General features: G+C 37.3%; 1 protein-coding gene across 1 annotated transcript in view; it reads right to left on the reverse strand.

Moving 5' to 3' along the window:
* LOC139724666 (unconventional myosin-XV-like) overlaps window positions 1–17,220 on the reverse strand; it is a 69,304-nt gene that overhangs the window by 34,271 nt on the left and 17,813 nt on the right. Inside the window, exons 3-6 of the mRNA XM_071635795.1 lie at window positions 10,528–10,643; window positions 6,431–6,516; window positions 5,601–5,756; window positions 3,535–3,629 (exon numbers count right to left, since the gene is read on the reverse strand). Of these exons, the coding sequence (XP_071491896.1) occupies window positions 3,535–3,629; window positions 5,601–5,756; window positions 6,431–6,516; window positions 10,528–10,643 (453 nt within the window). The remainder of the gene's footprint in view (window positions 1–3,534; window positions 3,630–5,600; window positions 5,757–6,430; window positions 6,517–10,527; window positions 10,644–17,220) is intronic.

Here is a 17,220-nt window from a genome sequence, read left to right on the forward strand (position 1 = left end):
GTAACAGCGAGTAGTCATGTTAAAAGATAACAAAGACTTTCTGTGGCATTCATCATCCTTTGTGACCTATCTTCCGTTGCTTTTGGTTGTCAGTCAAGATACTGTAATTTTTTGTGCTCTGCTGGGTAAGATGTTTCTGTGTGTTTTTGCCTGAATTAAAAAAAAAAAAAAAATCAACCTACAACATAGAGTTACATATAGCAGCAAAACAAACTGCCCCCAAGGCCCCCAACATACCTTGGGGATAACTTTGCATTCTCTAATCAAAGACGATTTCTTCTAAGTCTCCGCAGAATTGATTTATAGGAGAAAATAATGACCAGGGTACTCTCACCAATAAGGACCACCCTGGATCTACCATGATTTTTTGTGTTTTTTACCCTTATATATTTTTAATATACAGACAGCTACACAAAATAGTGTATCATGTGGGTACATGAACAATTTATTTTCTTCAGTTCCAAAAAACATGGCACCTTTGCACACAAACAAAGAAACAAGAGTTTTTAGTTATGAGGGCCCCCATTGGGGCTTTTGGTGAAATTTGGGTGGAATTTGAACAAGTTCTTTATCATATCAACCTGCACCTAAGAATGATTCCTGACCAGCTTGGTCAAAATCTAATAATTTCTTTTGATAGAGTAGCTACATATGTAAATTGTATCCCTCTGGCCTTACAAATTTCTTACACCTACCCCCCCCCCCCCTTCTCCCTTCAGTGCTCAATAAGGCCATATCTGCTACAGTCGTGAGCAACTTGTAGTGTTCTTCACCTTGCTCTTCTGCTTTCTAAATGCAATAAACTACAGGCTCTGGAGGGGGGAAAAAATCTTAAATTTATTGACATTGGGCTATTTGAGCCCATATTCACAGTGCCATCTTAACTATAAGAACAACTGTGTATGCCCTACCCCTCAGAATCATCCATCATATGTTCAGTTCAAACCTGATGATGAATTTGACAGAAAGAGATGGAAACTTATAATGTTTACAGACCACAAGAATGACTCGGGGAAATGACAATTTGGTTTACACACTATTCTTTAGAGTCTCTGCCCACTATAATGGTACCGTGTATTTGTCTTTTGGGGAAATGATCGGTATACTTGTACATGTAAAGATTGTGAAAAAAAAAACAAACAAGGAAAAGTAGAAATTACGCGGTGCGTAATATATGTCCCCGCCGGAAGTAGCATTTTGTAACAAAATGTGCAATATAGGTAAAAATCAAGGTCAAAGGTCAAAGAAGTCAAAGGTCAAAATTCTGTGTAGAAGTGTTGAAGCCCTCACCTAGTGCCATCACATAAAGCAAACGGAATCGAAATCGGGTTAGAAATGGCGAAGGAGTAGCATTTTGTAGCAAAATGTACAGGCCTCACGCTCCTAATTCAACTCGCGCATTGCCTGCCGGGAAGGCAGTACAAAGATGAGGTAATGTTATTTTTTACCAAAGAAATCATTAAAAATCAGTCAAGTGGAAAATTGCCATCTTTGGTAGTGTTTGACATTGCTTGAGGACAGAAGCTTCTGCAGGCTATGAAGAAGTTGTGTGAATCAGGGTTTTTGTATTTTTAATGAATTTTTATTGATGTATGAGGTAATTTGCTATTTTTATCGTTTTTGAGAGTGACTGGATGACTAGTCTCGTATGGAGGCTCTTAACTTTTTTTAGAGCTGGAAAACATCCCAAAATATGTTGTTTGCTTGAAAGCAGAGAAAATTTCCATTCATATGCTTCAATCAAAAAAAAAAAATCTATGATTCAATTATTTTTTTATGATTCATGGAATATGCTGCATTTAACACAGTTTTCTATGGGAGCCCATAAAAGGAGCGTGAGGCCTACAATACAGGTCAAAAAATCAAGGTCAAAGGTCAAAGAAGTCAAAGGTCAAAATTCTGTGTAGAAGTGTTGAAGCCCTCACCTAGTGCCATCACATAAAGCAAACGGAATCGAAATCGGGTTAGAAATGGCGAAGGAGTAGCATTTTGTAGCAAAATGTACGATACAGGTCAAAAAATCAAGGTCAAAGGTCAAAGAAGTCAAAGGTCAAAATTCTGTGTGGAAGTGTTGAAGCCCTCACTTAGTGCCATCACATAAAGCAAACGGAATCGAAATTGGGTTAGAAATGGCGAAAGAGTAGCATTTTGTAGCAAAATGTACAATATAGGTCAAAAAATCAAGGTCAAAGGTAAAATAAGTCAAAGGTCAAAATTCTGTGTAGAAGTTTTGAAGCCCTCACCTAGTGCCATCACATAAAGTAAACGGAATCGAAATCGGGTTAGAAATGGCGAAGGAGTAGCATTTTGTAGCAAAATGTACAATATAGGTCAAAGGTCAAGGTCAAAGGTCACGACTGAAATTCTGTGTAGAAGTTTCAAAGCTCCCATGTAGTGCTATCATATAAAGCAAACAGAATCAAAATTGGCTCATAAATGACAGAGAAGTAGCAAATTGAAGATTTTGATCACACACGGACGCACACACGGACGGACACACGGACACACGGACACACGGACGTACAACCTTACGGTGATATACTTGTGTGTCTACCCCTTTGTTCTCCCTTTTGTTAAACTAGACACACAAGCAAAAATTTTAGCCACACAAGCCTGACGGAATAAAGGCCATCTATTGTGCACTATTGTTCTCTTAGCCACACAAGCATACTCTCGTTAGCACGGACGGACGGACGGACACACGGACACACACACGTACGGAGCCCGTTTCATAGTCCCCTGCTCAAACTCGTTCGCCGGGGAAAAAAAAAAATATATATATACATATATATGAGAAGGCTAAACCAGACCAATCGAAGATAAATCTACTCAAGATGGAGCCACTACACCACCATGAAACAGCATAAATGGATTTGACTGACCAGCACTAACAGTAGAGGGCGCTAGTCCCAATACTCCACAGGCATACCTTGGATGAAAGAGACAACTTTCTCGCGAAGTTGGACAAACTTTTCTTGTCAATGAGTCCCTGTTCACTAGAGATCACCTTTTTGCTCAAGTGGGGAAAATGGTATGTTGATATTTAAGCTTATAAGATAAGAATACTACCTGCCCAATTTCAGATATGGACTTAAAGACTAAACAGGCAAAAGTTTAAGTTGTTTTCATAGCAACAGGTGCCCAGATCAAAGTTTAGCTGAACACACAGTGCCCACAAGAGGGTGCTCATCAGAATTATGAAGCAACAGCATTGACACTCTGTACAGAAGCACATTTTCTCTACACCTTGTGAGAGTAAATTAGAGGAAAATTCATGACAAGCAAAAACATTGCAAGAATTATCAGCAGCAACAAAGATACTGTAATTATAATCAGCAAATAAAAATTAAACATTTTAAAACAAAATGATTAGCTCATTCATAAATCCACCTCATTCTCTCCCTAGAAAATTTCTTGACAAGAGATTCTACACATACCCTTCTGTGATGAGAAAAACAGAAACAAACAAAGTGGATACAAATCAGGCAGTCCAAATCCCTTTTATGGGGATATCCTTAACTGATTTTAACATACCTTGATAATGAGGATGACACATTCGTATATCGCCCTCTCTTGGCCAGCACCTTTGCGTGTTCTGAGAGGGTAGTCTCCCATTATTTGCATCAGTGCTATACGTTTGGGTGAGTGACAGAGAAAAAGAAAAAACACATGAGCATGAAATTCACAACTCAGAGTCTACTGTTAAGCAATGCTTTGGGGGAAAAGAGAAATAGCATGTTACATTGATCATAGCAGCATTTGTACTGTTCATAGAATGCATTCAAAAATTTTTCTTTACCCCTCTATGAAAAACCTGGCCACAAACAAAACATAAACTTTGTGTTTGAACATAAAAATCTGCCATTGTCTTGGCCCTGGACAAAACCGTTTAACAAGTACTATATACAGTCTGTATGAGCAAATGTCAGAATATTTTATAAGGTTGATCAGTCAAAATGAAAAGTGAATTAATAACAAATGTAATTATGGATATTCAACAAGAACAAGTTGTTAATCTCAAACTCACATGAAATATTGATTTTATTATCTTTCAGCATACAAATAAACAAACAAAAAAGCCTGGACATTACTACTGGTTTCATAGGTAAATAAATGGCCTGAGGTACAAAGTGTATTTGATCTCAGCATAAAGAGTAAGTTTTCTTTGTGTACGAAACTGAGACTAAGATGTGCTGAAGAGCATAATATGAGTTTGTATATTATTATCGTCAACGATTAACTTTGCATTTTTTCATTTATATAGAATATTGATATTGTGCTGATGTTATGATGTAAAAAGGAATGTCCTTGATTTATTATTTTGTGTTTGTTGAACTGTTATATTTTGTCATTCTGTTGCAGGGCCCCCTAGGATAAGTGTTTAAACCACTGATGGGGCTACCCTGGGAAAAGAAAACTGAATAAATAAATAAAAAATAAATGGGATTTATTTTACTGTTATGCATCTATAAGTTATAATCCACCTTTTCCATTATTCTTTCAAATGTTATTCATCCTCACGCCCTACCTATCAAAAACAGACGAACAAATCTTGTATTGGTGCAGGCTGAGGGCATGAACAACAAGGTTCGGCACAAGGTCTTAACTCTTTATGCACCATGGCGTAAACCCCTTGTGTGTCACATTATCCTGAGACAGCAGTGAAGTCATGCTTTGAGAAAGCTTGTTTTTTAATCCGTGCAACTTTCATGGACTTTTGTTACCCTCGACATATATTGAGCAAAGTGGCAGAGAAAATGCCAAGCTTTGTTTTGATGTAAATTATATGACAAACCTATGGTTATTTCTCTCAAATGACCAGTAGCTACATTATTGCAGAGGGATTACTTTAGCACACAAAACAATGATAGAACATTAAAATTTACTGTAAAACATGATATATTCGCGGCATGAATTTTTCGCGAATTGGAACCGACAGCCTTTTTCGTGGCATGAAGTTTTTGCGAAGTGCCACTGGCATTCAATGCATATAGTGTAAACAAGGACTTTCGCATTCATTCTAATTTCGCGAATCTTGGCGCTCGCGAAATTCGCGAAATTAAAGTGCACGCCAAAAATTCCTCGTTTTACAGTACTGTAAAAGTGGAAATTTTTCAGTGTCGAAATTTTCGCGCATTTCGCGCAACCAGAAACTAGCGCGAAAATAAAAGCACGCGAATGTTTTTGCTTGCCATATGTTCCAGTAGTTGACGTCTTGATTCCGCGGAATTAAAAACATGCGAAACTCTTCTACCCCCGCCGAGCGCGAAACATTAGTCGCGCGAAAATATCCACTTTTACAGTACTTACAAATCCAGTAGGGAACATAGCTTGATCTTCAATCACCACAGAGAATGCAAGCTACACGTGTACATGTGACAGGAATGGAACAGCTAGAAACGCTTTCAATGTACGATGGCATTTAATGGTGGCATACAGTGGCGATTTATCAATCGTTTTGAGCGAGTTTGTGCATTTGAGCAGAATAAGCGAACTTGGTATGCCATCAACTGAATCAGGCATGCAAACATGGCACATAAAAAGTTAACGGTGACACACAGTAAATGGATGGATGGATAGCACATGGACCATGAACTCACCAAGGAAGCACTCGAGGGCCGTCTTGTTGAGTTCGGGAACCGTGATCTCGATGAGGGATGCCTGGATGGGACTGTTGGTGAAGGAAACGGCCATGATGTATTGCTGCATTGACTGCTGCATTGAAGGCGGCTCTCCCTCCTCCATCTTCTTCTTCTCTGTTGGTGGACAAGAAAGCAGAAATATTCCAGGGCCCCATTTCATAATAATGCCTCTGGCACCCTTCGGGCGGAGGCATAAAAACTTGCTACAGTTTAAAATATAGATTAGCAGTTGCGATCTTACAAATTTCACTTGCACAGAGGGAGACAAATTGAAGAAAACTCATACTCCATATCTTCACCCCTCTGCTTAATAATCTCTTACTTTCATTTTATATATCTTGTCTACCCAGGACTACTTAACATAATGTAGGAATTTCAGAGCTTGGGTATTTGTTCCAAGTTCATCATGTCACTGCCGGCAATCAGGGAGAGCCTTGTGCGGCCTTGAGATGGCAAAACAATGTATCTACAAAAATGTACATCCAACCTCACTTCCAGTATAAATCGAGCTTGAAGTTTCGTAAACCTACAGCTCTTTTTTTTTGTTTTCATTCAACACGTCATATCTTACCCTAGGAATATTAACAACTGTGCTTGTCTGAATTTTTCCTTCATATAAAAGCAAGCTTTAACATGGGAGTGGTATTGCACTTTCAAACAGCAATGTCGACAAACAGGAATACATTTCCTGCAAAAGAAATTTAATTCTTGGGTCACATGCTGTTGACACATGGTAGCTAGGGAACTACAAGTCACCCTAGCATGGATGTTCAGTAATCTGCTATCACCTTTTCTAAGAAGCGACCTCTTCAGCGACCCCATGAACTTGAGAGAACCGCGGATCGACCCGTCACTCTTCCTCTGCATGATGAACCTTACCACAAAGTATGAGATACATGGCTGTCACTGAATCTGATATGATTTTAATCAATTTGATATGATGATAACTATCCTTCAAGGAAATTTACTTTCAGGGGATTGCAGAATCACATCACCATCGATTCACTTACAACACGGCAATGCAACAAGTGACGATTGTTTAATATATGACATCACAAAAACGCTAGCTTGATTTGACATCTCTACATCTCCACCCTGGTGTCAGTGAAAGTGTTATATGAATTTTATCATATAGGCATGTGCTGAGTCCCACAGCAGTTAATTACTTTCCTATAAACACCATCAGAAATCCAATAGAAACCCATAAACTTCAAACCAACAGGATGTCTATTAAGTCTTAATGGTCCTAGTGGCTTCTGTTGGTTTTACAGGTTTCTATTAGCTTCCTATTGGAATCATTAAATGCTAGCCCATAGATGCAGTCAATAGTATCTGATACAGTGCATCAAGAGTACACCTTTGTTCATTGGAGTAATGTGCAGAAGATATGCCCACACCCATTTCATTCATTCATTCATTCATTTATTTCTTTATTGGTCTAAGTCAGACATAGAAATTTGGCTTCCACTGGCATTACATTGCAACAAAATGAGTTTACATCACTGTCACATTGAAAATGCATTTCCAGGTTGTTTCATGTACAACACCTATCGGTCATTCAACTAGACAAACATGTTTACGGGTAGGGATAACGAGACAAAAAGTGCGAGTGAGTGAGCGAGAGAGAAAGCGAGAGTGAGAGAGAGAAAGTGCTAGGACAGGTGTGAATGTTTTACAAGTCGCGCCATCGATGACCGAGAGGAGTTCATTTATTTTTGCATGTCAATTAATGTAGAAAGAAAAGACAGGAAATAGCTCCAGTTCCGGGAGAGTGCTGTAGAGGTGTTTTCGTTCAAGTCCTTTTAGTTGTATCAAATATTCCAAATGCCTCGAAAAGGAGTGTCGTAGTCGAGTAGCAATTTAACAGTAGAGTTGGATCTTTTCGTGGCAGACACCATTTTGATTTCACCGAGAGAACATTGAGTTAGCTCCGTGATGGCAGAAAACCAACCTGCCACACCCAGGCGCCAGTTGGCAAGATAATTTTGTGTCTAAGCCCAATTTCGTTTGCGGCCAGGAGCCGTCCGTCCACCTTACCGTCAGCCTGTATACTGGCTGATTTGAGTTCAGATTTTGTTTGCTGCCAGAAGGCGTATTCCAACAGCCTTTGCAGCCTTCCAGTAGCCAAGAAGAAGAGGCATTTTGGTTATATTACACCGGTCATTGGTAAGTTAAATTGCGATTTGATTTCTGCTTTGTCGTGTAAAAGGATGTGAATGTGTCTCAGGGCACCACATATAGCCCCGGAGAACCCCGTGAATAAGTGATAAAGTATATTATAATGGTGTACAGTTTTTGAAAACGATGCGGTGATGTTTGATAAGCTATGCACTGTTATATTTCCAATGTTTGAAACATTTCATTATGTGAATTTTGTATGTTAATTGGATAATAATGCAGTTCTCAAATTTTCACTGTGATGTCAGGATTTTAAGCTGATAATGTTTTTGTGTGTGTGGTTAGAACACACCCCATTGGTATATGTTGCATTTAAATAATTTTGTAGATGGCGCCGAGGCCGAGGTCGAATCTACTCCCAGGCCGACGCATTCGCAGCAGAGCGACTGTGCCCGCCCCTCGCTAGGGAGAACTTTGGACGCCAATGAATACGGAGCGCGGGTCCCTCGCGAGACTTTGGAGCTGGAACAGCAACCTCGCATACAAGGACGCTCCACCCACGAATCAGTTATGTTCTGGAAGCGAATAGTTTGACAATTAAGGTGACTCTGGGGACAACGCAGGTGAGCGATGAACCTGGCGGGTGCATGACACCCTGTTGATATGATTGGTTACGACGAGGAAGTGTCGCCGAAGTAGAGAGGTGAAGGTCATGTTAAATTGGTAAAAGGATGAATATGATGTGCACATAATTCGAATGTTGGTATTTATACACTCCATGATAGTTGCGGGTTAACACAGAACCCGGATGTAAACGGAAGCAGTGTAATTGAAGGCAAGTGTTATAACCGCGGTAAACCGTCGTGCGTGCAGGCTGGTCATCTCAGGATCAGCACTACGGTGGTGTGAACCATATAGTGTTGCGCTTGATAGCAGATAGTGTATTGTCAGGGATAACGAATTAATAGTGAAGCTGTTATAATTATTCTGAAGAAGTGTCAAGCCAAAAGTACAGGTGGAACCGGACCAAGACAGGGTCCCGTTTACATGGTTGTCGAATATAAGAGTATTGTAATTTAATTTATCTCACTCAGAATTTTGATTTTGCATTTTATGTTGGTCACAACTCCTTGATTTCAGTCTTGTAAATATTCTACAAATGGTTTATTAAAGTGTACATTAAAGTGAATGGCACGAGTGTGATTGAGTATTATTTAAGTCCGCCCATGTGACAATCACAATTACATAATTACGTCTATGATAAGCACAATGAAAACAAACAACACCCTACAAATCTATTACACAATACATATACAATATATCAATTCTTTATAACCCTTTATAAATCAAACTACTTCAACCCTTCTCAGCCCCCAATTTTAAATTTACAAAATAATAACATAATACTGCAAACAAAACTTATATCAGAAAATTCAAAATAACACACACACCCAAATAACTAACATGAGTCTCAGTTAGCATAACAACCAGTAATATCAAACATATACCATAACTAAATAATTCTCCCATTTCACGGGAGAATTTAAAGATCAAATACACTGTACCCAATATAAACTGTTTTTTACAACCAGTCACTGTCACAGATTGATGGCACATTGTGGAATACTTAATGTACAAACAGGGAGTCCAAACCATGTAAAAAAAGAGTAAATAAATAAAATTAAAATAAAAATCAACTCTGAGCAATGAGTTAAACTCATGATTTGGGTCAATGGCAAATATACTCCCCCAAACAAACTAACAAACAAACAAACACCCTATGGCACATTTTCACTTTGCACGCCTTTACCAGGATGATGTTACACCAATCCTAACTTGTTAAGGACGAAATGATTTTGCGATAACTCACATTCTCCAGACACGTGCCAGAATATACTCAGGACTAGTCTTCAACAGGTTAAAACACACCATTCTGGCTCTTGACAACTACAACTGGACTGAACTGTGTGAGATTTTTAAACACTTGCATGGATTTATCCTTACCTTTAACAGACAAACTTGTCACCAGAAAGACATACATATGTACAGGTCTACATTATGGAAAAAGAGTTAGAATTACAGTAAATCATTATACATAAGGATTTAGAGAATGCAGCAATATTAGTAGAACACATCAGTGAAAGTTTGAGGAAAATTGGACAATCAGTTCAAAAGTTACGAATATTTTAAGTATCTGCGCAGTCACTGCTGGAAGAGAAGACTACTACAGTGTTTGATGTCACATGCGTACAACTATATAAGGAAAATAAAAAGAGAATTTCACAAAACTTTACTTTTTGAATAAAGTGCAGATTTCTTCGACTTGCTACTGACGTATGTTAAGGGTAATATTATTCCCCCTGCCTTCTGAAAGAGAGAAGTCGAGTGTTCTTTTGTTATGCTGGAAAAATGGAAATATGTTGAATTTTCTCTATTCTTTCTTTATATCGTTGTACTCGTGTGACATCACAAGCTATAGTAGTCTTTTCATCCAGCCGTGACTGAGCAGAAAATTCAAAAATTCATAACTTTTTAAAGGATTGTCCGATTATGCTCAAACTCTCACTGATGTGTTCTCCCAATATTGCTGCATTCACTCAACCCACATGTCTATGAAGGTGAACTTGTCCTTTAACTTTCTTGATTCTATTTGCTAGCTTTATGTTTCTGCTTGTAGTTTATTAAATCATCTATTAAACTGCACTGACACTGTGGCATGAAAAGCTTACAAAGAAGAAGAACAACAACAAAACAGTCCTGGACCTACTTATCAGAGCTCTCCCGGAAGTACTTGCTAGCAAACTCAGGCATGGAGAACCGCTTCTGGTCCTCATTTGGTACAGCCGTGGCAGGTGGCTGTTCCACACGGGGCTGCAGGCCCTGCTGTGTTTGTGAGAGAATAGATACAAGGAAATTATTGAAAAAAAAAACACAAACAAACAAACAAACAAAAACAAAAATAAACAAGCTGTGCAGGTGGGCCTCAAAGTCCATTACCACTGATTATCGGATACCTGGCCTGTAAGCGCAGATGCAGGTTTGCCATAATGAGTTGACAGCGGGGAAAATTTACCTGAATCCCGTCTCAAACATACAACAACAACAAGGAAATAAAATATAAGATACAGTGTATTCCAATAAACTTATCCTAAAAGCTACCCTTATTAGTCTTGTCAACTTATCACAATGTGGTGGCTCAAAAACAAAGGGGGAAAATCCTTTATGAATCAGAAATGGCATTTCAAAGTGGAAGGGAAATATCACTTTTGTTTGAATAAAAACAAATTATATTTTGCTGGTTACCGCAATAAAAAAAAGGAATTGTGTATGAAGCAAATAAGACATCAATCTTCCATCAAATACAAATTTTATGCAGTGGGAGACACTAGAATACTGCAACTTAATGGGAAAATTGATTTAAAAAAATATATCAATGTATCCAGTATATCTTGATGTTGATTTGCATTTTGCAAATGAGTGTCCAACACATACACAAAACACACACACACACACACACACACACACACACACACACACACACACACACACAGGCACATACACAAATAATAATGATGTTTATCCCTAATCAGATATCAAAAACAAATGAACATTGAGGTTTAGTCTATCAGTAAAAATGAATAAATAAATGAATAAATAAATAAATAATAAATGAATAAATAAATGGAAAAAATAACTTAATAAATAAGTAGATGAATAAATGGGGAAAAAATAACCTAACAAATAAACAGATAAATGAAAATAAATAAATGGGAAAAAGTTAATTAATAAGTAAAGAAATGAAAATAAGTAAATAAGTAAAAATATACAAAGATATAAGAAACCTCTGGAAAGTAAATAGTGATTCATATATGTTGACATGGATATTATAAGAAAAATAAAACACTGCATATCAGATTCAGCCAAAGTTTCATAATGTATGCTAAACTCTTGCACTGAATGTTCCTGTATGACGCCCTCTAGTGATGATCTTGCCGTGCATTGAGATTTGTCATGATCTCATCATGTGTGGGGTGCCATTGAGTACCGTGCAATTTTGCATGTGAAGGAACACAGCTTTACAATGTAGCCAAAATGATACCAACCAGCGGAATGGATTATGTACCGGAATGTGTTAATTCTGCCCTCTTGTATTCATCAAAATCCAGGTAGGTACCCCAGTTTGTGAATCAATTCTATGAATGATGATTTTCTACTCGATTGCAATCAAAATATTGTTGTTATTGATGGGTAAAAAATTCCCACCAGGCAGAGTGTCTACACATCTTTGACTCTCTGTATACATTCATGTATACAATGTACATGTCATACAGTGTACAATGTACATGTACACTGTTATACGTTATGCCAGGTGTGTGAAAATTGGCAGTACAGTAATTTTCCACATGCAATCCTGAACTGCCAGAAATAATGACTGCAACAGTGTATGACAATATTGATTGCAAAAATATTACATATACTTGTATGTGTGATGCAAATTATGAATTTACAGCTCAGGAACTTCTGCCTCTTTGCAGATATAAGAACCCAACCTGAAAGAAGTTTCATCACTATGTTACTTGTAATGTTGGAGGTTCAAGACATTTGAACATGCATTGCTCGGGGTATGAGGTGCTGCATGAGACTGCCTAGGAAGGGATATTGGTGATAGGGATAGATATGTGTGTCATGCAAATGAGTGAAGACTAGAGAAATGAATGATAGTTGAGGTCTCCCATGTTTCAATGAATGCACAAAATCATCTCATTACTTTTGTGCTGAGAAGAACCTACCCCAACTTGCTTCTGTAAGTGCCTGTTGTTTATATTTGATCTTGGTAATTTCTTCCACTTTGCAAAATGTTGAAAAACTTGCCTAGGTAAGGACATCAATTACCCTGCCTGATGGTGTCAATTTATAACATTTATTCTATTGTGTAGCATCAAGATTATGTCAATCAAGTATAAAAGAAGGAAAAGCACTTAAAAATCCAACACATTGGGTAACAGATGGATACATATACATATACATGTATCTTAAAGGGATACTCCACCCTGCGCTCAAGTTGATTTCAACATGATGAGTAAAGGCAAAGGGAGCATTAAAAGTTTCTTGGATTCGGACGAAAATAACAAAGTTACAGAATTTTTGAGAGTATGCAAAAAAAAAAAAAGAAAAACTTATGGCTTTTTTAATGCAATATGTTTTCATGAAGCAGTGATGTCACCTAATTGATGCCAATTATGCAAATTAGATAAAAGTACTGATGTCATTGGCTCAACACTCCCCCAGTCATATGCATCTCACAGGAAAAACATTTTTTTTTTCTGTCAATTCATGGACTACAAAACTAAAAGCCCCCTTCACAAAGTTGTCAATGTTAAAGGGATGATACAGTATTGGTGGAGATGAGAATTGGGCTTTTAACATTTTGCGAGATACCAAGAAAACACTTATAATATAGTACAGAGCATACCATTTTACGAGGAATTCAAAGTTTATTTGATGAAAATCGGGTTTGGAATGACTGAAACATCCAAAAACAAAGTAAAACAAAGCGATCGTAATAAAGTGTGGGTCCCACACTTTATTAGAATTGCTCTTTTTTGGATATCTCAGCCATTTCAAAACCAATTTTCATCAAATAAACGTTGAATTCCTCATAGAATTACATGCTCTTTCATATGTTGTAAGAGATTTCTCATTATCTCGCCAAAAAAAATGTTATAAACCTGAAATTAGGTCTCAACCAAAACTGTTTTATCCCTTTAAACTGTCATGTTTCTGTATCACTTTGGAGTGCTGTATACAATTCTTCTTCTTAAATTCTCATCACATATGGGAATTTCATTGAAGATTTCAGTTAGTAAGCAAATAAGATACTTAGGAGGCCAGGTCATTGTCACTTTATGGAATTTGAGGCAATGGATAGTGAGTGACATCACTGTTTTTGAAAACATATGAAAATTTGAAATTCATATCCATATTTGGTATGATCTTTGTCAAACCTTCATTGTCCACTCACTGTATATGCCATGTATTTACTGAGTCTTTTTTTTTCTCGCAAATTAGGACTTTCCAAAATTTTCATGAGTGGTTAAGTTTGCACTAAAGGAATATAGTCATGAATAGAAAATGTTTGCATGCACGTTGCACCAATGCTGAGATCAGTGTGAATAATTTTGCATGTATTTAAATTCACAAATGGCACCTGACTTGCAAAATTTGTGAAAATAAAAACTTGCAAAATGTTCAGTATATACAATAATTGTTTTACTTCATTCTATCTCTCAAAATCTACTTGAACGCGGAATGGATTTTTGAAGGTCGATGAACTCATTTACCTCTTCACGCATCCTGGACTCGATGTTAACGCGGTTCTGGGCCTGATCGCCATGCACCCCAGGTCGAAATTCCCATAGAAACCAGTAGAGCTAAAACCAGTAGAATTCTACTGGTTTGTACGGGTTCAGTGGAGACCGATTTTCTACTGGTTTCAATATGGAAAGTGAAATAAAACCAGTAGAAAACCAGTAGGAAATTTGTACTGGAACCAGTAGCAGACCAGTAAGAATTCTTATTGGAACCAGTAGAAACCAGTAGAAATGCTTGATTTAAACCAGTAGAATCCAGTGAAGACCAATGAAAACTCTCAATGAAACCAGTAGAAATCTCAACAAAACCAGTAGAAATCTTAACAAAACCAGTAGAAAACCAGTAGAAACCAGCAGGATTTTTTTACTGGAACCAGTAGAAATCTCACCAAAACCAGTAGAAATCTCAACAAAACCAGTAGAAATCTCAACAAAACCAGTAGAAATCTTAACAAAACCAGTAGAAAACCAGTAGAAACCAGCAGGATTTTTTTACTGGAACCAGTAGAAATCTCAACAAAACCAGTAGAAATCTCAACAAAACCAGTAGAAACCAGCAGGATTTCTTACTGGAACCAGTAGAAATCTCAACAAAACCAGTAGAAAACCAGTAGAAACCAGCAGGATTTCTTACTGGAACCAGTAGAAACCAGCAGGATTTCTTACTGGAACCAGTAGAAACCAGCAGGATTTCTTACTGGAACCAGTAGAAGCCAGCAGGATTTCTTACTGGAACCAGTAGAAACCAGCAGGATTTCTTTCTGGAACCAGTAGAAACCAGCTGAATTTCTTACTGGAACCAGTAGAAACCAGCATGATTTCCTACTGGAACCAGTAGAAACCAGCAGGATTTCTTACTGGAACCAGTAGAAACCAGCAGGATTTCTTCTGGAACCAGTAGAAACCAGCAGGATTTCTTACTGGAACCAGTAGAAACCAGCAGGATTTCTTACTGGAACCAGTAGAAACCAGTAGGAATTTCTACTGGAACCAGAAGAATGCCAGTAGATTCCTTACTGAAACCAGAAGAAACCAACAGAATACCAGTAGATGTTGTACTGGCCCCAGTAGAAACCAGAAGAAATTCCTACTGAACCAGTAACAGCATGTACCAATGCATTTGGAAGAAGAACTTGCACTTCAAGTGACTCCCATTATAACGACATCTTCAGGACCGACAGTTTTCTTTTTGTTACATTAAAATGTTGTTACAGCTCAACAATGCAAGAAAGAACATTGTAAATGTAGTACAGTTGTAAATACAGGTAATTTAAGGACCTGATTTTTTACTTTTTTGATACATTGCAAAAAAGTTTCCATAGAACCATGTCCAATATAATGGATGTGCACTAGTAGTACAAATTCTTCTTCAAATCAGCAAAAACAAACAAGCAAACAAAAAACCTATTTGTAATGGTGCCACCAGACATCAACTAATGTACAGTACTAACCAATTTTCGACTGAATGAGACATACCTGAATGTTCAAAATTAAGAATGCATACATGTACACAACACATGCCACACAAATTCACACTGCATTTGTATGCATACATTAATCAAAACATGAGACTTCTATCACACACTGTAAGTCTGGAGTAAATACAGTCTTAAGTTGAGGAAATTTTATTACAGGTCAATGGATGATAATCATATTACATGAGTACATTACATTTCAAAGTATTCATTATTCAGATTACTTTTTTTTTCACCATGTTGTTTTGCCAAGCCAAAGAATTTTTATTTCAGTTAACAAATTCGTTCAACTGATTATGTGACAGGAATTTTTGTTTTTGAAAGACAAATAAGGCCTCGACAGGTATTTGAAAAAAAAAAAACATGTAAATTTGTATTACATCAAAAATACAAGGTTTACATTCCTGTCATTGAGCACTTTCCATATGCCCCATTTGTTTGTTAAAGCGATAACTCAAAGATGATTACCCTAATCATAGAAAATGTTCATCTGAAAGGATGCAAAACTCATACGTACACAAACAAACTTAATAATAAAGATATTAAACTGATGGCATGACAAACAAAACTTCACTTGACAAAACAAAATACAGCATTGGTGGTTGGCAAAGAATAGATATTCATAATTATGTATGTAAAATAAACCATGCTGTCTTGCTGGCATCATCCAGGTACATACATCTACGGTACATACACAGATAACACTAACAGCATCGATCATAGATAGAGTTAAAAAAAGCGGCACCAAAATGGGATTGGATATTGTAGGTAAGAGGCAATGAGTAAAAAAAAAAGAAGAGGAAAATAAACAAATAAACAAATTCATAGTCACATCTGAATGTAAGTTTACAGAATAGATTTCAATTACCAAAATGCTCACGCATGCTTGGCAGCTCATTTTATGTTAGTTAACAGCCTTTCAAAAACATAAGAGAACCTCATTATGTCAAGGACCTAAATACCACGATTCACCTGTAATTACCTGTTTGAGTGCATATCACCTTTCTTACTATATTGTAATTATACACAGCCCTGTCCCTTTGTTGCACACAGCATTTGGTTGGGCTAGTTTCTTTCTATAATAGGTCCTTGTTCTGTCAGCTGGAAAGTGGTATGCACAATCTGTGAGGTTTAATGTCTAATAGTAGTCATAGATTTTTCACAATAAGTCAAGAGTCTTCACCTGGGACCTGATAAAATCATTATCATTTGCAAACTGGCAGGTCTGCAAGTTGCAAGGTTACACTAATTTAATTTTAAAAAAAGAAAGAAAATGCATCAAACTGAACATTACCCATTTGACCATTTAAAATAAAAAAGAAAAAAATACAATGTACACCGTTGCATGATTCAATTACACAACTTTGAGCACAAACAACACAGCATGGATGCGGCAGGTTTTGCACTTCAAGCTCACACCCGTTAGTCTTTTTATCCGATAGCAAGTACAGCTATACTGTGTTATTGTCCAAGTTAGTCCTCACCTAATCCTTTGCCATCAGTACAGCGCAGGAATCTTCCCCTCCTCGACCAGCACAGCAACTCTCTTGTGCAAAATGATAAAATACTGTACATGAACTAAGTATATGTTGACTTTCTTGCAGTTTATACTTG

This window comes from Diadema antillarum, unplaced genomic scaffold (assembly GCF_040938485.1).
Source record: "Diadema antillarum isolate AM-2024a unplaced genomic scaffold, OU_Dant_1.0 scf00000226, whole genome shotgun sequence".
Lineage (NCBI taxonomy): Eukaryota > Metazoa > Echinodermata > Echinoidea > Diadematoida > Diadematidae > Diadema > Diadema antillarum.